Source organism: Eumetopias jubatus, unplaced genomic scaffold (assembly GCF_037043125.1).
Source record: "Eumetopias jubatus isolate StellerSeaLion01/CBP00866 unplaced genomic scaffold, mEumJub1_p1.0 scaffold_11, whole genome shotgun sequence".
Lineage (NCBI taxonomy): Eukaryota > Metazoa > Chordata > Mammalia > Carnivora > Otariidae > Eumetopias > Eumetopias jubatus.
The window spans coordinates 79000318-79023306 of record NW_028274817.1 but is presented as its reverse complement, the minus strand read 5'-3'; the positions used below and the strand labels follow the sequence as shown (position 1 = coordinate 79023306).

At 38.1% G+C, this 22989-nt stretch overlaps 1 protein-coding gene across 5 annotated transcripts in view; it reads right to left on the bottom strand.

Annotated features, from left to right (window-relative positions):
- The window catches only part of NBDY (negative regulator of P-body association), a 398281-nt gene that overhangs the window by 332383 nt on the left and 42909 nt on the right, over positions 1-22989 (bottom strand). For 3 of the 5 annotated variants that reach the window (XM_088028786.1, XM_088028785.1, XM_028093101.2), the window contains exons 1-2: positions 3246-3544; positions 1394-1512 (exon numbers count right to left, since the gene is read on the bottom strand). In XM_088028786.1, coding sequence (XP_087884912.1) covers positions 3275-3481 — 207 coding nt within the window. In that variant the 5' untranslated portion in view covers positions 3482-3544 and the 3' untranslated portion in view covers positions 1394-1512; positions 3246-3274. Of the gene's footprint in view, positions 1-676; positions 961-1393; positions 1513-3245; positions 3545-22989 lie in introns of those variants that run through there. The other 2 variants (XM_028093100.1, XR_015769464.1) reach the window with 2 other exon arrangements.

The following is a 22989-nucleotide window of genomic DNA, read 5'->3' as shown; positions in this document are numbered from 1 at the left end:
TGATGAGCACTGGGTATTATATGTAAGTGATGAACCACTAAATTCTTCTCCTGAAACTAATGTTTTACTATATGTTAACTAACAGGAATTTAAATAAAAACTTGAGATTAAAAAAAACAATAACAACAAAAAAAAACATACAAATAGTTTAAAAACTCAAATATAAATATCAGGAATAATTCCATCATTCAAAAACATGCACATATATTTCTATGTAGTTAATGAAAGAAATGTCTTATATGGCCAAAATCTTTTGGAATGAGAAGCTCATACATAATTTTGCTTTTTCTTATCAGAAAGATAAAAAAAACATTTTAAAGCAAAAAATAAGATGAAGTTTAATGGTAATTGGACTAATGATTTCACAATCTGATTTTTACAAAAGAGCCCCATGTGTTTGTAAATTAAACAAATTCATGAGTCAGAAAAGAAATCATAAGAGAAATTACAATTGAATGACAATAAAATACTACATATAAAAATCTGCGAAATTCTTTTAACATCATATGTAGTGGAAGATTTATAGTGATAAATTCTTATTTTAGAAAAGGAACTTGATAGTTACTGGGCTAAAAGTCCAGAAGAAAAATTAGAAAAAGAGCAAACATAAAGCAAGTAAAGAAAATAATAAAGATTAAAACAAAAATTTTAAAAAACAACATATTCAATGGTGAGGGTGATGAAACCAAAATCAGAAAATACATTAGAAATTGATTACTGTAATTTATCACATGGTCACACTCTCAAATTAATTGAGAAAAACTCCATATTCCTTCATAATTAAAATGTCTCAGCATACTAATCCTAGAAATGAACTTCCTTATCCTGAAGAAGCAAATCTAAAAATCGTGAAACATTTGTATAATTCCCTTGTAAATTCAAAAGCAAGAGAAGAAAATCCTCTATCACTGTTACTGTTTCTCATTGTAGTGAAGATCCTAGCTGGTACAGTAAGAAAAGCTAAAAAAGAAATAGTGACAAGAAACTGCCATTATTCACAATATAATTAACATATAATCCCAGAAAATCTATAAATTATCAGAACAAACAGAATTCAGAAAGACTGTAGCATATAAAATCAGTATGTAAAAATATTAATCATGTTCCCATTTACCAGCAAAAAATCAGAAAATGGGTTTTAAACACATTCACACATTTCCCAGTAACAACAAAAACTATAAGGTAATTAGGAGTGAATTTAACAAAGCAGCTTATAAATTACATTATTATGATATGGTATATGTGGTTTCATATAATGTAGAAAATAAGTTTCAATTTTACCATTTGGTGCTAGCTTTGTTTTTCGTTTGGCTATTTCTTTTTACAACTCTTATTCCTCTTCCTCCCTTAATAAGCGTTTTGGTAAATAAATTACCTTAAAAAACACAATTACCTGGTGCAGGACATCAGAAAAAGCAGGGCAGCAGCGTCAATAATCTTCATTGTCTTCACTAGATGAACCATTTTATGAATGCACCAAGGAAATGGATTCGTTCTGCAATCCCTCAAAGACTGAAAAATAATAAAATAAGGTAAAATGATTTCCTCTGTTATTGTCCATCTCTCTCCCCTGGCCTCCTTAAGTCCTTAAGATCTACCATGCTCCCATTTCTATTATATATTCCTGTAAAACAGTTAAATGGAGAGTATTAAAAGAGGTCTACTGCAAATTAAGAGCATAGATTCTGGAAGCCCTTTAGAACAGGGTCTAGCACATAAAAAATGTTCAGTAAATATGTGCTATTATTACAATTTTCAATGATTTGAATCACTAGAGGAGATTATGTAGCTCTTGAACTTTTTGCCTTGCACAATCTCCTTTGTTTTCTACCTGAGCACTGCTATCCTTATGCCCTACCCCCTACCACCATTACCCTTTTGGACATTGAAGTAAAGTTGAGGCAAATCAGAGTGTAAAGGAATGACTGGATGATGCTTTCAAGCAAAACCAGAGCTCATTCTTTTTCTATGCACTATCTCTAAGTCCCAAGTCCAGAGCCTCCTTAGTTTCCACTGTTATTCTAGAATTTACTGACTTATTTATTCAAATATATTTCACTCCTACTATGTACCAGGCACCATGCCTTGTCATCCATTCCCTACAGCTCCCAGCACAATGCCCAGTCCTTTGCAAGGGCTCCATAAAGGTTTATTGCGTGAATGAAGAAAGGATGCCCTGTTTCCTTGGATTACAAGAATCTGTGATGCTTGGGTCAGATTTGGTCTTCTTTCTTGCATTCTAGAAGGTCATCTAAATAGAAGGTTGTTTTTCTGATAGGAAAAACTGGACTCCTAAAATACATCACTTGATAGAAAATCTTCCAATGGTTACCACCACCTTTGGATTAAACCTACATACTCCTTAGCATAACATTCAAGGCCCTGCAACACTCTATCGCACCTCCAAGTCTTTCTCCAAGATTCAGTTACACCCAAGCTTTTCACAGAAGAAGCCTGCTTTGGGGCTTTTGTCCTGGAAACACCAGGCCTGAAAAGCATTCTCTCCCTTTCCACAAGACAGATGTCACTCACCCTTTAAGGCCCACCCAAAGTTCCCCTTTCCTTTTTGATGGGTCATGATTACAACCGGAATGACTTTGTCCATCCCGAGTGATCCCTGCATACCCTGAACAAGCACTTGGGTTTTACACTTACACAGTGTAACTTTTTCCTTTTTTTTTTTTTTTTTACTTAGGAAATTTTCCTGCCACACACAGAGAGAAACACATTCCTGAAGACTCACTTTAGAATACCCTCTGTCAGCACAGGAATTAGGACTGTTAGCATAGGAATGAGGCCTTCCATATGTTATTGATCTTGAATCAATGACTTTTTAAGTGGAAAAGTTTCAAATATACACAAAAGTAGTGAGAACAGTATAATGAATCTCCACGTATACATTACCCAGTTATGATCAACTCATAAACATTTTGTTTGTAACCCCCACTTCGGGCCCACTGAATTACTTTTAAGCATATCAAAAGATTTAAATCTATTTCTTAAAAAATATAAAAATTATCATAGCTAATATATTAAAAATAATTACTTAATGTCTATAAATATCCATAATTTCACCCAAACGTATTTTGTGAAAGAGCTATTTAATGCCCCCTTTTTTGTTTGTTTATTTTGTTTTTAAATTTTGAAATCGTGGAAAGAATAGAGAAAAGAGGAATGAGATCTGGGAAATTGAATAATTAAGTTGCAGAGAGCCTGGATGTTCAAGATGAGAAAAAGAATCTGACCTGGTTTGGGGTGGGAGAAGTATATTCTACTACTTCTCCGGAGGAGGAGGGTGCGATTTCAGGCCCGGTGATGCAGGAGAAGGTGCGGAGGGAAGAGGGTTACTACCTCCGTTGGGGGTTCCTTCTGGATAATCCCACCGTGGAGCTAGGAGGCAGCGTTTTTTTGGAGGCCTGGTTTCCCGGGTATTTCCAGGTGGGAGTGTGGATCTCCCGGAGGCACAAGGTTGGTCCCCCATAAGGATTATAGGACTGGGCGTCAGCTCTCTCTAGTGGGCCCGGCGAGGCCGAGACCTGAGATGGCGGCGGGTCCTTTCCAGGCACAGAGCTTCCTCCGGGTTTCGCGCTTACCGTATTTCCTGTATCCTGAAACGCATATCCCCTCTCCGTCTCCACCCTCCCCTCCCTACTCCACCCTATTTTAATGTTTCTACAGAGGAGGGTCTTAAGAAGACGAGGCGTTTATTTAATATTTAATGTTTTTCCTCTGCCCGTCCCCCCAAATGTAACTAAATCTATGTTCTGTCTTACACAATCTATGCAATTTTAAAATTAGAAGAAATTTAGGTTTACTCCTAAATGGTAAACTCTGCATAGATTGTGGAAAAGCGCGGAGGGCGGGGGCGGGGGGGGAATAGGTGCGCAGGTGTGGGGGAGGGGGGAGAACAAAGAAATTATTCAAAAGCTAAGGGCTTTACTATAGAGTTGCCAATGAGCAACACAGAGCCAGGAAACTACCTAGGACCTTTTAAAAAACAATACGCAAACGTGTTAGTTGACTAAAGTGAGGAATAGCACATTAGCATTAACCATGGTAATTGAATGTGGAAAATAGTCACCGTATGTCATAGAATGTAATGTCACTTATTTATTCGTATTTTAACAAATTAGAAATCTCTAAAGGCTTACTTTTTTAAATGTCTAATTTTTTTTAATGTTTCAATATCTATCAAATTTCATTTGATGAATCTCAATCTCAATTGATGGGATGTCATACTTTAATTGGCAATGTTTTTGTTCTCTTTTCCAGAGTTATGGAAAATAATAATTCATCTTACTATCTGGTGTATTATATTCTATGATATATGGTAAGTAACCAGAAGAGGGTGTAATGTGGCTTTGAAGAAAAGGCTACTGGAACTTCTTAGACCTTCATCATTTACGTCTATCCCCCTTTGGCTATGTACAAACTAGACCACTTTTACACCGCTGTCCTCAGTGTTTTTTAATAGAGAGAGTTCAATCCTTAATGTCAAAATAGAACTGACTTTTAAAATACTCTGTTATTTATAAGCTCTGTGATATTTAAGTAGTCAATTAAACACTTAGAGGTATAGTTTCCAGGAGATAATAATTTCTTCCTTTTAAAACTATTGCCATAATCAGGGATCATGTATTTAAAGTACTTATTAACCATGATTGCCTCTCATCTTCACCATCACTACCTTCCTCTAAGTACCAGTGCTGCCCTTTACACAAACTAGATACTAAATAAATGTTTAGGAAATAAATGACCCTGTGGTTTTCTACCAAATGCTACTAAAAAAGAAAAATGTTGTAGCAGTGGGTTAAGAAAACATGTGAAGGGAAATCAAGAGAAGCAATGCTTTAGATTTAGAAAAGCAGTTGGGACTAGACATAACATATGGCAATCACCAACATAGATCTGGCAGTTGAAGTCATGAAGATGGATGTTATCCTCAAGAGAAAATATAGAGAAAAGGGAAGTAGGCTAAAGACAGAATATTGAGTAGTTAGAGACAGAAGAAGAGTAGTCTACTGCAAAGCCTGAGAAAGAGTAGCCAAAGTCAGAAGAGAGGACTCTAACCTAGTGTTTTTCACTCTTGGCACTACTGACATTTGAGGCCAGATTCCTCTTTGTGGAAGGGGCCTGCCCTGTGTGTTGTAGAATGTTTAGCAGTATCCCAACATAGGGCAGTAGCACTTCCTCACCCGCTGTAAAACCAAAAATGTCTCCAGACACTGCCAAATGTCCCCCTGGGAGGCAAAATCATCCCCATTGAGAACCATTGGTCTATCCCTAATCCTCCAAACTTGCTCCTTTCCTAGTCTTCTTTATTTCAGTGAATGTCATCCCTTCTACCCAATTGTACAAGTCAAACCTTATTACTATTTTTTATACCACAGAATATTTCATTATTTTCCAAAGTAAATGAAGTAACATTTTTGCAGTCTTTTCAGATGAGTCTCTCAATCTGTGAAACTAAAGACTTTAAGAGTAAAAGTTGAAATTAAGTTGTTTTATAGCTACTGTTTTAGTAAATTAAGATAAATATTGCCTATTTTAGTAAAATAACAGGAATTAAAAATTATACCAAAAATTTTTGAATTTTTTAAATTAGGAAGTTGGTTGATTAATTCTAATTTCTTTTGGAAATTAACTTTTATCTCAAGGCCAAGAATTTTTCTCTTACATGCACAAATGTAAAGGACTTCTTTGTTAATTGTTTTTAAGTACCAATCTAAGGACAAAAACCATGGATTTTTTGTAGGATTTTCATAAAATGGAAACTAAGAATGATTTGGAGTGAGACTAGACATATTATTTATTTTGTTTTAATTTAGGTTTTTAATGTAATGTTTCACTAGGATTTTTAAAAGAATTCTATAAAATAAAAATAAGGAAGCAAAAATATCTATTAGCTCTTTGCCTAGATAACCTCTTTAAACATCCAAAAGTTTAAATAAGTGTAAAAGACAAATAATATAAGGTTAGAAAAAGTGAATAGTCAGGAAAGATACCAAATGAAAAGTAAAAATTTCCAAAGTTGACCATTATAATCAGTTTTCAATAATTGCTTGGGGGAGAGGAGCAGAAGGTAAATTTGTATATCTGTTTACATACACAGGTACATGTTTGTGAGATGCATGTACCTGCATATGTGTTTTTTATTTCACAAAGTTGATCATATAGTCACAGTTTTTGTACTTAGGTTTTTGGTGTTTTTAACTTCACCATATAGCTTAGTGATTTTTCCATATAATCTTTCTTATTGTTAATTTTTTTAATGGCTGCACACAATCCCATTATATGGACTTACATTGATTTTTATTTTTTCTCTCTATGGGTTTGTCTATATTGGACATTTCATATGAATGGAATCATACAATATATGATCTTATGCATCTGGATTCTTTCACTAAGCATATTTTTCAGGTTCATGATGTTGTACAATATATCAGTGCTTCATTCTTAATATTTTTTAAATTTTATTATGTCATTACATCATGAGTTTTTGATATAGTGTTCCATATGATTCATTGTTTGTGTGTAACACCCAGTGCTCCATTCCATAAAATTTTTATTGTGGTAACATACACATAACAAACTTTACTATTTTTATTTTGAAAAATCTTAATCATCTTAATCATTTTGAAGTGTACAGCTCAGAAGTGTTAGGTGTTATGCAACAATCTCCAGAAGTCTTCATCTTGCTAAATTGATATGCTATAACCATTAAACAACAACTCCTCATTCACCACTGCCCCCAGGCTCTAGCAACCACCATTCTACTTTCTGTCTTTATTAGTTTGATTACTCTAGTACCTCATTAAAATAGAATCATACCATATTAGTCTTTTTGTGAATGACTTATTTTGCTTAGTATAATGTCCTCAAGTTTCATTCATGTTGTAGCATGTGTCAGAATTTTCTTCCCTTTAAAAGGTGAATATGTGCCGGGATTTCCTTCCTTTGAAAAGCTGAATAATATTCCATTGTATGTATATACTACAATTTATTCATGCATTCACCTGTTATTGTACATTAGGGTTGCTTCCACGTTTGGACTATTGTGAGTAATGCCTCCGAGAACATGGGTATACAAATATCTCTCAAAGGTCCTGCTTCCAAGTTTTATGGATATGACCCAGAAGTGGAATTAATGGATCACATAGTATTTCAATGTGTAATTTTTTTTGAGGAAACACCAAAATGTTTTCCATAGTGGCTGCACCATTTGACATTTTAACCAAGAGTGCACAAGGGTTTCAATATCACCACATCCTTGCCAACACTAGTTATTATTACTTTTTGATATGCATCTTCTTTTTTTTTCTGTTTCTTCTCAGTCATTTTTAGAACTGAGGTGTGATTGGGGCGCCTGGGTGGCTCAGTCGGTTAAACATCTGCCTTCATCTCCGGTCATGATCCCAGGGTCCTGGGATCAAGTCCTGCATCGGGCTCCTTGCTCAGTGGGGAGGCTGCTTCTCCCTCTCCCTCTGCTTGCTTCTCCCTCTGCCTGCTGCTCCCCCTGCTTGTGCATGCACTCTCTCTGTCAAATAAATAAATAAATAAATCTTTAAAAATTAAAAAAAATTATCACCATACATACTGGATTAATTTTCTTGTCATGAGAAATTTTGAGATTTACTCCATTAGCAATGCTCAAATTGGCACTACAGTATTAACTATAGTCGACCAGTTCTACATTATGTACCCATGACTGACTGACTGACTGACTTTAGTTAGTGAGTTAGTTAGTTTCAAGGTTTTTAAAATTTAGGTTGTTTTTTTATTTAAAATCAATTAATTAAAATTCAGTGTACTATTAGCTTCAAAGGTAAAGTTAAGTGATTCACCAATTGCATGTAATGCCCAGTGTTCATTGCATCAAGTGCACTCTGTAATGCCCATCACCCATGTGCCCCATTTCCCCACCCACCTTCCCTCCAGAAACCTTCAGTTTGTTTCCTATAGTTAAAAGTCTCTTATGGTTTGTATCTTCCTCCAAATTCATCTATATTTTATTTTTCCTTCCCTTCCCCTATGTTCATCTGTTTTGTTTCTTAAATTCCTCATATGTCTAAAAATCACATGACATTTGTCTTTCTCTGACTTGTTTTGCTTAGCATAATACCCTCTAGTTCCATCCATGTCGTTGCAAATGGTAAGATTTCATTTTCTTGATAGCTGAGTAATATTCCATTGTGTGTGTGTGTGTGTATGTATATATACACACACACACACATATATACATACATACATACATATATATATATATATATATACATACACACACCACATCTTCTTTATCCATTCATCTGTCAATGGACATCTGGGCTCTTTCCATATTTTAGCTATTGTGTACGTTGTTGCTATAAACATTGGGGTGCATGTGTACCTTCGAATCACTATGATGTATCCTTTGGATAAATAGCTAGCAGTACAATTGTTGGGTTGTATGGTAGCTCTATTTTTAACTTTTTGAGGAAACTTCATACTGTTTTCCAGAGTGGTGATAGCAGTTTACACCACAGTGTAAAATGATTCCTCTGTCTCCACATCCTCACCAACATCTGTTGTTTCCTGACTTGTTAATTTTAGACATTCTGACTGGTGTAGAGCTGGTATCTCATTGTGGTTTTGATTTGTATTTCCCTGATGCCAAGGTATGTGGAACAATTTTTCATTTGTCTGTTGGCCATTTCCATGTCTTCAATGAAAAAATGTCTGTTCATGTCTTCTGCCCATTTCTTGACTCATTTATTTGTTTTCGGGGTGTTGAGTTTGATAAGTTCTTTATAGATGTTGGATACTAGCCCTTTATCTGATAAGACATTTTTAAATATCTGCTCCCAGTCTGTAGGTAGTCTTTTAGTTTTGTTGAATGTTTCCTTTGCTGTGCAAAAGCTTTTTATCTTGATAAAGTTCCAATGATTCACTTTTGCTTTTGTTTCCATTGCCTTTAGCAAGAATTTGCTGCAGCCCAGGTCAAAGAGGTTACTGCCTATGTTCTCCTCTAGGATTTTGATGGATTCCTGTCTCACATTTAGGTCTTTCATCCATTTTGAGTTTATTTTTGTGTATGGTGTAAGAAAAATAGTTCAGTTTCATTCTTTTGCATGTGGCTGTCCAATTTTCCCAACACCATTTGTTGAAGAGACTGTCTTTTTTCCATTGGATATTCTTTCATGCTTTACCAGACTAGTTGACCATAGAGTTGAGGGTCCTTTTCTGAATTTCTTATTGTGTTCCATTGATCTATGTGTGTTTTTGTGCCAGTACCATACTGCCTTGATCACTACAGTTTGTAATGTAGCTTGAAGTCCAGAATTGTGTGCTTCCAGGTTTTTTTTCTTTTTCAACATTCCTTTGGCTATTTGGGGTCTTTCTGGTTCCATACAAATTTTAAGATTATTTGTTTAAGCACTGTGAAAACGTTGATGGTATTTTGATAGAGATTGCATTGAATGTGTAGATTGCCTTGGGAAACATAGGGATTTTAACAATATTTGTTCTTCCAGTCCATGAGCATAGAATGTTTTTCCATTTCTTTGTGTCTTCATCCATTTCTTTTTTTTAAAAAAGGATTTTATTTATTTATCTGAGAGAGAGAGAGAGAGAAGGAGGGGGGGTAGAGGAGAAGCAGGCTCCCCACTGAGCAGAGAGCCCAATGTGGGACTCAATCCCAGGACCCTGGGATCATGACCTGAGCCGAAGGCAGACACTTAACGACTGAGCCACCCAGGCACCCCTCTTCCTCTATTTCTTTCATAAGTGTTTTATAGTTTTCAGAGTACAGATCCTTTACCTCTTTGGTTAGGTTTATTTGTAGGCATGGTAAAGTTTTTGGTGCAAATATAAATGGGATCGATTCCTTCATTTCTTTCTTCTGCCTCATTGTTGGTGTATAGAAATGCAACTGACTTCTGTGCATTAATTTTATATCCTGCCACTTTGCAGAATTCCTGTATGAATTCTAACAGTTTTGGGGTGGAGCCTTTTGGGTTTTCAACACAGAGTATCATGTCCTCTGCGACAAGCGAAAATTTGACTTCTTCTTTGCGGATTTGGATGCCTTTTATTTCTTTTTGTTGCCTGATTGCTGAGGCTAGGACTTCCAGTAGTATGTTGAACAATAGTGGTAAGAGTGGACATCCCTGTTATGTTCCTGACCTTAGGGGAAAAGCTCTGATTTATTTTGTTGAGGATGATATTTGCTGTGGGTTTTTCATCAATGGCTTTTATGATATTGAGCTATGTTCCCTCGATCCCTACACTGCAGAGAGTTTTAATCAAGAAAGGATGCTGTAATTTGTCAAGTGCATTTTCTGCATCAATTGAGCGGATCATATGGCTCATATCCTTTCTTTCCTTAATGTGGTGTATTACATTGATTGATTTGCAGATATTGAACCACCTTGCAGCCCAGGAATAAATCCCACTTGGTCCTCATGAATAATCCTTTTAATGTACTGTTGGATCCTATTAGCTAGTATCTTGGTGAGAATTTTGGTATCCATGTTCATCAGGGATATTGTTCTGTAATTCTCCCTTTTGGTGGGGTCTTTTTCTGTTTTTGGGATCAAGGTATTGCTAGCCTCATTTTGCTGATGGCAAGTGATGTGGAGCATTTTTTCTTGTGTCTGTTAGCCATTTGTATGTCTTTTTTGCAGAAGTGTCTGTTCATGTCTTCTGCCCGTTTTTTGAATGGATTATTTGTTTTTTGAGTGTTGAGTTTGAGAAGTTCTTTTTAGATCTTGGATACCAGCCCTTTATCTGTAATGTCATTTGCAAATATCTTCTCCCATTCTGTGTGTTGCCTCTTCATTTTGTGGTTGCATTGATTCTAAGGTGGACTTGTCCTAGTGGAAAAAAGCCTCCAGCGAGCTGAGGGACAGGGCTTGGTGTACATGTCTTCAAACTCCACTATGTGGTGCTGTTTTGCTCCCTGAGGTTTTTCAGAACTCATGAAGTAGATGAATATAGCTGTGCCAGGCTCTCTAGCTAGGAATTGAAAATGTGCCCTGTACTCTTCAGTGAGCCCTCAGAGAAAAGCAATCAATCACTCTGTCTCCTGGGTTTCCGTCAGAACTCTGTGTTCACCCTGTCTGTGACCGAGCGTTTTTATCTCAGGCATAGGACTTAGTTTCAAAACTCCAAATTTTAGGGACTTCCAAGGTGCAAACCTGCACTGTTCCTCCCAGGGGAGGGGGCTCTTGCCACACTTCTGCCTTTTGCTGAACCCCTCCCAGGAAAGTGGTCTCATGCCCATGCAGCAGTTCACAGTTTATGGCGACACAGAGCAGAAAACTGGCACCTAGACTCACTGTTCTTAGCTGCCTTCCCTAATCCTTGCCAGGGAACTCTGCCACACTTCAGGCACCACCGATTCTTCTTGTGATGCTGGGTATCCTGAGACCACTCTGTCACACCTGCGATTTCTCCCTGCTTCACTACCTGAGCACTTTTAAGCCAGGCACATCCCCCACTGTAGCAGACTTCTAAAAGTTCTGGTTTTCCACTCTGATGCTTATAATACCTTGTGGTTGCCACCTTAAACAGGCTTCCTCCCCTCTGCCATTTCCTCAGCTATATCTCTGCACCTCCTACCTTCCAAACCATGGTCGTTTTTCTACTGGTCAACTTGTAGCATTTGTTTTCTCGGATCTGTTTAATTTCTTTAAAATTAAAATCTTTCACTAAGATTTGGTAACTATCTAGTTGTATTTGAGGGACAGGACAAACTTGTAGGGTCCCCCTACTCCTCTGCTATCCTAACTCTTCCCACAGGAGATTTTGATTACTGATTTAATTTCTTGCTGGTATTGATCTGTTCAAGTTTTCTATTTCTTCCTGTTTCAGTTTTGGTAGTTTATATGTTTCTAGGAATTTATTTCTTCTAGATTGCCCAATTTGTCAGCATGTAATTTTTCATAATATTCTCTTAAATTTTATTTCTGTGGTGTTGGTTGTGATCTTTCCTCTCTTATTCATGATTTTATTTCTTTGGGTCCTTTCTATTTTGTTTTTGATAAGTCTGGCTAGGGATTTATCAATTTTATTAATTCTTTCAAAGAACCAGCTCCTGGTTTCATTGATCTGTTCTGTTGTTTGTTTTTCTGTATCATTTGTTTCTGCTCTAATCTTTATTTCCCTTCTTCTGCTGGCTTTAGGCTTCATTTCTTGTTCTTTTTCTAGCCTCTTTAGCTGTGTGTTTAGGTTGTGTTTTTTAGAGTTTTCTTGCTTCTTGAGGTAGGCCCATTATGCTATATGCTTTCCTCTTATGACCACTTTTGTTGCAGCCCAAAGGTTTTGGACTGTTGTGTTTTCCTCTTTGTTTCCATGATTCTTGTCTTCTGGGGGATGGGCCCACTGATCTGGTTCTTGGTCACACTTGACTAAGAAAAGCAGCACCTGCAGAGGTCATGGGGGCAGGGCTAGGTGTAAGCATTTTAGGCTGATAGTGTTGATGCTGTGCTGCTTAGTAAGTTAGTTTATGCCAAGGGGCTGGGGAGAGAAATGGCACCAGCCCCCTCCCTTGTCCCTGGAGAGGGTGTTCATACTGGCTTTTCCCAGGGAATCACACCCAGAAGAGTGAATAATCTCCATCATATGTCCAAAACTTCCCTCAGATCCCTGCCTTGGTCCTGTCTGTGTCTGGGCTGTCTCCCCACCTGGCAGCACAGTGTACCTGTGTTCTATCCCAGGCAGGCCAGCTCAGTTTTAAAACTCCAATCTTTAGGTACCTGGCATTGCCCAGACCCACACTGGTCCTCTGGCGGAGGTTGTTACTGTGCTGGGATTCATGCAGATTTGTCTCAGGAGGTCAGTCACACCAAAGTGCTGGGGTGTGGGATTTGAAGTAAATCACTGCAAAGAGCCATTGTGCAGGTTAGCTGCTCTCAGTAGGTATCTCTGTGCCTTTGCTGAGGGGCAGGTGAGGGAAATGTCACCTGCAGTCTCCTTTGTCCCTCAGAGAAGCAATGCCATTTCTCTCAGATTTGCTCCAAGAAGGGGAAAACTTCTCTACCGCTGTGTCTCAGGCAATCCTCAGATTGTGCCCTCTGCCCCCAGTTTACCTGCCTGCCTTCTCTACAGGAGCTCTGCAGTGCCCTCAGGGCTCTTATACCAGCCACACCATCGATCTCTAAAACTTTGAGTCCTGCTGGTTGTAGAAACTCACAAAAATCAGCCCCTCTCGTTTCCCCCATTGATGTCTTTAGGGAAGTGTTTTCGTTGTGCGATCTCTCCCTCTCTCACCTCTCTCTGTGACCAGGGTTCCCTCCTTTCTGCAGCACCCTTGTTCCCTTTCTTCCCCAAATTACATTTCTGCACCTCCTACCTACATCGATGTGGCCTCTTCTCTCCCTCTAGTTGTGCAGTTTAGTCTGTCCTCAGATCAATGTCTTGGGTATTCAGAATGATTTGATATTTATCTAGCTGTGTTCAAGGGACAATACAATGTTAAAGTCCTCCTACTATTCCACCATCTTAGCTCCTCCTACCCCATCACTTATGTATTTTATAACTGGAAGTTCGTATCTTTTCACTCCCTTTATCCATTTGGTCCACACCTTTCACCTGCCTCTGGGAACCACCAATCTGTTGTCTGCATCTATGAGCTTGGTAAGCTTTATGTTTGTCTGTTTTTTAATTCCACATATATGTGAGATTACATGGTATCTCTTTTCTCCTGTCTGACTTATTTGACTTAGCATTATACTCTCTAGGTCCATCAATATTGTTAAAGATAGCAAGATTTAATGCTTTTTTATAGCTGAGTAGTATTCCTCTGTGTGTGTGTGTGTGTGTGTGTGTGTGTGTGTGTGTGTGTGTGTCTACACCACTTATTTATCCATTCATCCATTGATGCACCCTTGGGTTGTTTCCATATCTTGGCTATTATAAATAATTGTGCAGTGAACATGGAGTGCATATATCTTTTCAAGTTAGTGTTTTTGTTTTCTTTGGACAAATACCCACAGGTGAAATTTTTGGGTCATATGGTAGCTCTATTTTTAATTTTTTGAGGACCCCCCACAGTAGTCATCTTAATGTGTGTTAGGGGTCATCTCGTTTTGGTTTACATTTGCATCTCCCTAATGACTAGTGATATTAAGCATGTTTTCATGTGCTTATTGGATACTGTGTATCTTCTTTGAAGAAATGTCTTTTCAAATCTTTGACCATTTTAAAATTGAGTTATTTATCTTTTTTATTATTGAGTTGTAAGTTTTCTTTGTATAGTCTGGATACCAGACTCTTACAATTATATGATTTTGCAACAGTTTCGCCTATTCTGTAGGTTATGTTTTCACTTTTATGATAGTGTTCTTTCTTCCACAAATTTTTAAAATTTAGATGAAGTCTAATTAACCTTTTTGTTTTTGTTTGTGCTTTGAGGGTCATATCTCTGGATCCATTACCAAATCCAATGTGATAAAGATGTGCCCCTGTTTTGTTTGAACTAAGTGTGTTGTAGATTTAGATCTTACATTTTGGTTTATGATCTATTTTGAGTTAATTCTGACATATGGTGTAAGGTAGAGATCTAACTTCATGTTTTTTTTTTTCATATGGATAGTCAGTTGGTTCCAGCATTAGCTTCTGGAGTTATTATTTCCTCCCCACTGAATGGTTTTGGCACTCTTGTTAATAATCAGTTGACCGCAAATACATGGGTTTGTATCTGTACTCTTGATTTTGGTATGTTTAGTGGTGTCCCACATGTCTCTGAACTTCTGTTCATTTTTACATTTTTTTCCTTTTATGTGTCTCAGAATGAGTAATCCCAATATACCAACTTTATCAATTTTTTCTTCTGCCTGCTCAAATATTCTGTTGAGTCCCTCTAGTGATTTTTTTTTTTAATTTTGGTTACTGCACTTTTCAACCTCTTAATTTCTATTTGGCTCTTCTTAAAAATTTCTACCTCTTTATTGATATTCTCTACTTTATGAGATACCAGTCTCATGCTGTTTTTTCCAATTTTTTATTTAAATTCCAGTTAGTTAACATACAGTGTGATATTAGTTTCAGGTGTAGAATTCAGTGATTCATCACTTACATACAAAACCCAGTACTCATCACAAGTGTCCTCCTTAATCCCTATCACCTATTTAACCCATCCCCCTGCCCACCTCCCCTCCAGTAACCCTCAGGTTTTTCCCTATAGTTAAGAGTCTGTTTCCTGGTCTGCATCTCCCTAACCCTGTGTTCATCTGTTTTGTTTCTGAATTTCCACATATGAGTGAAATTCTATGGTATTTGTCTTTCTCTGACTAACTTATTTCACTTAGCATAATAATCTATGTCTCCATCCATGTCATTGCAAATGGCAAGATTTCATTTTTTTTTTATGGCTGAGTAATATCCCATTGTGTGTGTGTGTGTGTGTGTGTATCTCACATCTTCTTTATCCACTCATCAGTTGATGGACATTTTCTTTAGTTCTTTAGAAATGGTTGTCTTCTTTCTGTGTGTATAGTTTATTATTTTCTGTGTAAGGAATATATGTTCCTTATTTATTTGCATGCCTTATATTTTTTGTTGAAAACAGTACATTTTAAATAATATGATCTGAAAAATTCTGCAGATCAGATTTTCTGTTCCTAGGATTTATTTTTTTTTGTTACTTCTGGTAGCATTGTAGCTTGTTTGTTGAGTGACTTTTTGAAACTAATTCTGTATACTCTGTATTTTTGTCATGTGTGTGGTCACTGAAGCCTCTGTTCCATTAGTTTAGTAGTCAGGTAATTATTACAAAAATATTTCCTTACATGTCTGTAATCAATAGGTCTCCCAGGAGTTCTGTGTACATGTTTGTGCATGCCTTCAACATTCAAACAGAAGTTGACAATTCTGCTTTAATCTTCACTTCTTGCTTGCACAGAGCTTCAAAGTCAGTCAGAGGTAAGGACTTGGCTTCTTTGGTTGGTATCTGCACAATCCTGGGCATTTGCACATGCATATTCATATGTGTGGTCTTCTAGACTACCAGGAATATATTAAACCTTTTCTTTTATTTTTTTTTAAGATTTATTTATGTACTTGAGAGAGTGAGAAAGAAATGGGGGAAAGGGAAAGAGAAACTTAAGGAGACTGCACTGAGCAGGGAATCAGACACATGACCCTGAGTTCAAGACCTGAGCTGAAACCAAGAGTCAAACACTAAACCTACTGCACCACCCAGGCACCCCTATTAGAACTTTTCAAATCCTCAATGGAAATGTCATTTCTGAGCTTTTCCTTCTAACATTTTTGATTATCCTATTGTTTGCAACATTGTTTTTCAATAAAGTTTTTATTTATTTATTTGAGAATGAAAGGGAGAGCAAGAGAGCTTGAGAGGCAGAGTGGGGTAGGGGCAGAGGAAGAAGCAGAATCCCTGCTGAGCAGGAAGCCTGAGCCGACCTGGGACTCTATCCCAGGACCCTGGAATCATGACCTGAGAGCCGAAGGCAGATGTTCAAGTGATTGAGCCACTCAGGCACCCCTGCAACATTGTTTAATTAGTGACATTGAATGCCTTTCCATGCGCTTATTGGTCATTTATATATCTTCTTTGGAGAATAGTGTATTCAAATCCTCTGACCATTTTTCAATTGGGTTACTTATGATTTGTTGGCTTTGTAGGAGTTTTTGATATATTTTGGGTACTAACCCCTTACCAATAATGCATATATTTCCTCTCATTGTGTAGGCTGCCTTTCACTTGATTGTGTCCTTTGGTGCACAAAATTATAAAATTTCAATGTAGTGCAATTTATCTATTGTTATTTTTGTTACCTATGTTTTTTGGGTCATATTAATGAAATTATTCCTCTATTCCCCACTCCCTCATATACCCAATGATTTCTTCTAAGAATTTTATAATTTTAGCTTTTATGTTTAGGTCTTTGATTCACTGAAATTTACATTTTATATGTGGAATAAGGTAAGGGTCCAACTTAATTATTTTGCCTTTGGATATCCAGTATTCCAACACAATTTGTTGAAACACTGTCTTTTCTCCACTCTATGGTGTTAACACCCTTGTTGAAAATTATTGAGAATATATGTAAGACTTTATTTCCTAGCTTTCTATTCTACTGCATTGGTCTATACAAATGTCTTTAAGTCAGTATCATACACCTTTGGTTAATGTAGCTTTGTAATGTTTTGAAATCAGGAAACATGAGATCACTGACTACATTCTTTTTTAAGACTATTTTGAATATTTGGGATCTGTTGATATCCTTGATACTGAATTTTAGGGTGGATTTTTCTATTTGTGTAAAAAACACCACTGGGATTTTGATAAAGGTTGCACTGAATCTGTAGATTGCTTTGTGTAATATTTACATTTTTTCCAAATTTTTATTGAGATATAATTGATGTACAGAGGGTGTCAGGACCCTCAGCATCACAAAAAAAAAAAAAAACCAGGGGTGTCTGAGTGTGGCAGAGCTCCCAGGTATCAAAGCGGGGAAGCTGGTTGCAAAGACGGAGTTGAGGAGTGGGCTCTCAGCTTGGGATTGCCATAAACCATGACCCGTGGCACAGTTGGGCCACTACTTTTTGAGCAGGGATCCAACAAGTGGCAGATCTGGAAAGAATCCCCTACCTCCCTTGGGAGGAGTGGCACGGGAGGGCACTGCAGGAATCAGCTGGGTTTGGAGACTCCAAACGGGGTCATGTGCCAGAGATAGAAATGCTCGGGCACAGGCCAGGTGAGCACTGAATGTGGCCTGAGACCAGGGGGACAGGAGTGATTGACTTCTTTCCTCTGAGGGCTCACTGAGGAGTGGGGCCCCGAGGTCTTGGCTCCTCCCAGGCCAGAGATTGGGAGGCTGCCATTTTCACTCTCCCCCTCCAAAGCTGTATGGAAAGCTTTCAGGGAATAAAAACTACTGGAGAGCAAACCCGAGCAGATTACTTAGCATGGCACCTGGCAAGGTGATGCAATTCCACCTCGGGCAAAGACATTTGAGAATCTCTGCAACAGGCACCTCCCCCAGAAGATCAGCAAGAACATCTAGCCAAGACCAAGTTTACCCATCAATGAGAACTGCAAAACTCCTGTGCTAGGGGAATACAGCACATAGAATTCCTGTTTTTTTCCCCATGATTCTTTAGTCTTTCAAAGTTAATTTTTAAAATTTTCTTTTTTTTCTTTTTCTATTTTATTGAATTTTTCTTCTTTCCTATTTCAACCTATATCTTATTTTATCAATTCCTTTTTTAAAATCGTTTTTTAATTTGCACTTTCATAGTCATATTCTATCCCTTCATTGAATTTAACCTTATTGTGTGTGTGTGTGTGTGTGTGTGTGTGTGTGTGTGTGTGTATGTTTTTCTTTCCTTAAAATTTTGGGATACAGTTTCTTCTAACAGACCAAAATATACCCTAAATCTAGTGTATGGCTTTGTTCTAGTCTCCCACCTGATCACATTCTTTTTTTTTTTTAACTTTTCTTCTTTCTTTTTCCAACCAACTTCTTATCAAATCCTTTTTAAATTTTTTTAAATTTTCATCTTTACAGTCATATTTCATCCCTTCATTGTATTTACCCTTATTTTTGTGTATATATAAATTTTCCTTTCTTTAAAATTTTGGGAGGCAGTTTCTTCTAACAGACAAAATACACCCAAAATCTAGTGTATGGCTCTGTTGAATTCACCAGTCTGATCATATTCTTTTTTTTTTCCCTTTCTTCCCCCCCCCCCCCCCAGTTTCAGGTCTCTTCTGATTTGTTTAGTGTATATTTCTCTGGGGTCATTGTTACCCTTTTAGCATTTTGTTCTTTCATTCATCTATTCGTCTCTGGACAAAATGACAAAACGGGAAAACTCACCTAAAAAAAAAAAAAAAAGAACAAGAGGCAGTACCGAGTGCCAGAGACCTAGTCAATATGGACATTAGTAAGATGTCAGAACCAGAGTTCAGAATGACAATTATAAAGATACTAGCTGGGCTTGAAAAAAGCATAGAAGATATTAGAGAATCCTTTTCTGGAGAAATAAAGGAGCTAAAATCTAACCAAGTCAAAAACAAAAAGCTATTAATGGGGAACAATAAAAAATGGAGGCTCTAATTGCTTGGATACATGAGGCAGAAGAGAGAATTAGTGATATAGAAGACCAAATGATGGGAGGACTAGGGAAAAGATGGCAGAGGAGTATGGGACCATATTCCAATCAGTCCCCTGAATTGAGCTGGATATCCACCAGACCACTTTGAACAACCATGAAATCAGCCTGAGATGTAAGGAGATATATCTGGATCTCTACAAACAGAATATGACAGGCGGTTGGTTTCAAGGTACGATGCGGGGAGCCATGATTCCACAGGCAGTTATTGGAAGATAAATGGAAGAGGGAGAGAGCTGAGATGTCACGACCCTACACTGCTGGTAAGCAATAGCCTCCAGTGCTGGGATTGGGGCACAGACTCGCAGACTGGTAGTGGCAGTGAAAGGACTTTAGGGCAGGGCCCCACGTGTGAACTGGGGGCAGCTGGCGGTTTTAGAAGCACAAAAGGCAGAGACCTGCCCCATGCCCTGACCTGGAGGTGAGGACTGGGAGCCCTGCTGAGGGGCCCAGAACCCAGGACTCTGCAGTTTTTAGCAGCACAGACAGAAACGGAGATAGTGGGGCCTGGAGAGCTCACTGAAGGACAGACTGCGATGTCTTTGTTCTGAGGCAGAGGATTGGAAACTGCCTCTTCTGTTCTGACTCTTGGAAGAGATGCGGAAAGCTGCCAGGGAAAGCCACCAGAGAACAAAGCCCCCCAAAACCAGTTTTCACTGAACCCATCCCCCACCACAGGGGGCAGGGCAACTCTTCCCAAACAGGGTTGCCTGAGTACAGTGCAGCAGGCCTCTCCCCCAGAAGATGGGCTGGGAGAACAAGAGGGTGACAACCCTAAGATTCCTACAAAACAGGTGTATCTTGCTTGAGTTCTGGTCAATAATTTGGACTTTGTACATTCCCTCAACTACCCCTCAACAGAATGACTAGGAGGAGGAACCCCCAAAATAGGAAAGACTCAGAGACTGTGACTTCTGACACAGATTTACAAATGGATACAGATATAACCAAGATGTCAGAAATGGACTTCAGGGTAACAGTTATGAAGACGATAGCTAGAATGGAGAAATCGATTAATGGCAACATAGAGTCTCTAAGGGCAGAAATGAAAGCTGAAATGGCAGAACTTAAAAATGCTATCAATGAGATCCAATCTAATCTAGATACTCTAACACCTAGGGTAAGCAAGGCAGAAGAACGAATTAGTGATCTAGAAGACCAATTAATAGACATGAAAGGAAAAGAGGAGGCCAGGGAAAAACAACTCAGATTCCATGAAAATAGAATCAGAGAAATAAGTGACACCATGTAACGTTCCAATGTCAGAATTATTGGGATCCCTGAGGGGCTGGAGAGAGAGAGGACTAGAATGTATATTTGAGCAAATCATAGCTGAGAACTTCCCTAATCTGGGAAATGAAACAAACATTCATGTCCTAGAGGCAGAGAGGACCCCTCCCAAGATCAAGGAAAACAGGCCAACACCCTTGTATGTAATAGTAAAATTTGCAAATCTTAGAACCAAGGAAACTATCTTAAGGGCAGTTAGGGGAATGAGATTCCTACTGTACAGAGGGAGGAACATCAGAATAATGTCAGACCTATCTACAGAGACCTGGCAAGCCAGAAAGGGCTGGCAAGACATATTCAGGGTACTAAACGAGAAGAACATGCACCCAAGAATACTTTACGTGGCAAGGGTGTCATTTAGAATCAATGGGAGAGAGGCAGAACATCCATAGCTGGCAGAAACTGAAAGAATATGTGACCACTAAGCCGGGCTTGCCAGAAATATTAAGGGGGGTTCTATAAAAGGAGAAAGACCCCAAGAGTGATATAGAACAGAAATTTACAGAGATAATCTATAGAAACAAGGACTTCACAGGTAACATGATGACAATAAATTCATATCTTTCAATAATCACTCACAACGTGAACAGCCTAAGTGCTCCCATAAAACGGCACAGGGTTGCGGATTGGATAAAAGGAAAGGACCCGTCCATATGCTGTCTACAAGACACTCATTTTGAACCTAAGGACACATCCAGACTGAAAGTGAAGGGATAGAGATCCATCTTCCATGCCAACGGACCTCAGAAGAAAGCTGGGGTAGCAATTCTTATATCAGACAAATTAGATTTTAAGGTAGACTGTAGATAGAGACAAAAAGCATGTGTCTCTATATCACTATATCATGCTTAAAGTGTCTATCCAACAAGAAGGCCTAACAATTGTAAATATCTATGCCCCCCAACATGGGAGCAGCCATCTACATAAGCCAACTGTTCACCAAAATAGTCATATTGATAACAATATGTTAATTGTAGGAGACCTCAATACTCCACTCTCAGCAATAGACAGATCACCTAAGCAGAAAATCAACAAAGAAACAAGAGCTTTGAATGACACACTGGACCAGGTGGACCTCATAGATATATACAGAACATTCCACCCTAAAACAACAGAATACTCACTCTTCTCCAGCACACACGGAATTTCTCCAGAATAGACCATGTACTGGGTCACAGATCAGGTCTCAACGGATACCAAAAGATTGAGATTATTCCCTGCATATTCTCAGACCATAATGCTTTAAAACTGGAACTCAATCCCAAGAAAAGCTTTGGCAGAAATTCAAACACTTGGAAGCAAAGACCACTCTGCTCAAGAATGTTTGGGTCTACCAGGAAATCAAAGAAGAACTTAATTAATGGAAACCAATGAGAACGAAAATACATCGGTCCAAAACCTATGGAATACTGCAAAGGCGGTTCTAAGGGGGAAATACATCGCCATCCAAGCCTCACTCAAAAAATAGAAAAATCCCAAATGCACCAACTAACTTTACACCTTAAAGAACTGGAGAAAAGGCAACAAATTGATGCCTAGCCATGCATTAGAAGAGCAATGGTTGAGATTAGAGCAGAGATCAATGAATTAGAAACCAGAAACACAGTAGATCAGATCAACGAAACTAGAAGCTGGTTCTTTGAAGGAATTAATAAGATCGATAAACCACTAGCCAGACTTATCCAAAAGAGAAAGCACCCAAGTTAATAATATGATGAATGAAAGGGGGAGATCACGACTAACACCAAGGAAATAGAAACAATTATTAGAAATTATTATCATCAACTCTATGCCAATAAATTAAGCAACCTGGATGAAATGGATGCCTTCCTGGAAACCTATAAACTGCCAAGACTGAAACTGGAAGAAATTGACAACGTGAATAGGCCAATAACCAGTAAGGAGATTGAAGCAGTGATCCAAAACCTCCCCAAAAACAAGAGTCCAGGGCCTGATGGATTCCCTGGGGAATTCTACCAAACTTTCAAAGATGAAATAATACCTATTTTCTCAAAGCTGTTTCAAAAAATAGAAACAGAAGGATAGCTTCCAGACTCATTCTATGAGGCCAGCACTACTTTAATCCCCAAACCAAAGACCCCATCAAAAAGGAGAATTTCACACCAATATCCCTAATGAATATGAATTCCAAAATCCTCAACAAAATTCTAGCTAACAGGATCCTACAATACATGGGAAGGATCATCCACCACAACCAAGTGGGTTTAATCCCCGGGATGCAAGGGTGGTTCAACATTCGAAAATCAATCAATAGAACACATTAATAAGAGGAGAGAGAAGAACCATATGGTCCTCTCAATTGATGCAAAAAAGCATTTGACAAAATACAGCAGCCTTTCCTGATTAAAACTCTTCAGAGTATTGGGATAGAGGGAACATTCCTCAAGTTCATAAAAACAATCTATGAAAAACCCACAGTGAATATCATCCTCAATGGGGAAAAGCTGAGTGCCTTTCCATAAGATCAGGAACACATCAAGGACGCCCACTCTCGCCACTATTGTTCAACATAGTACTAGAAGTCCTAGCAACAGCAATCGGACAACAAAAAGAAATAAA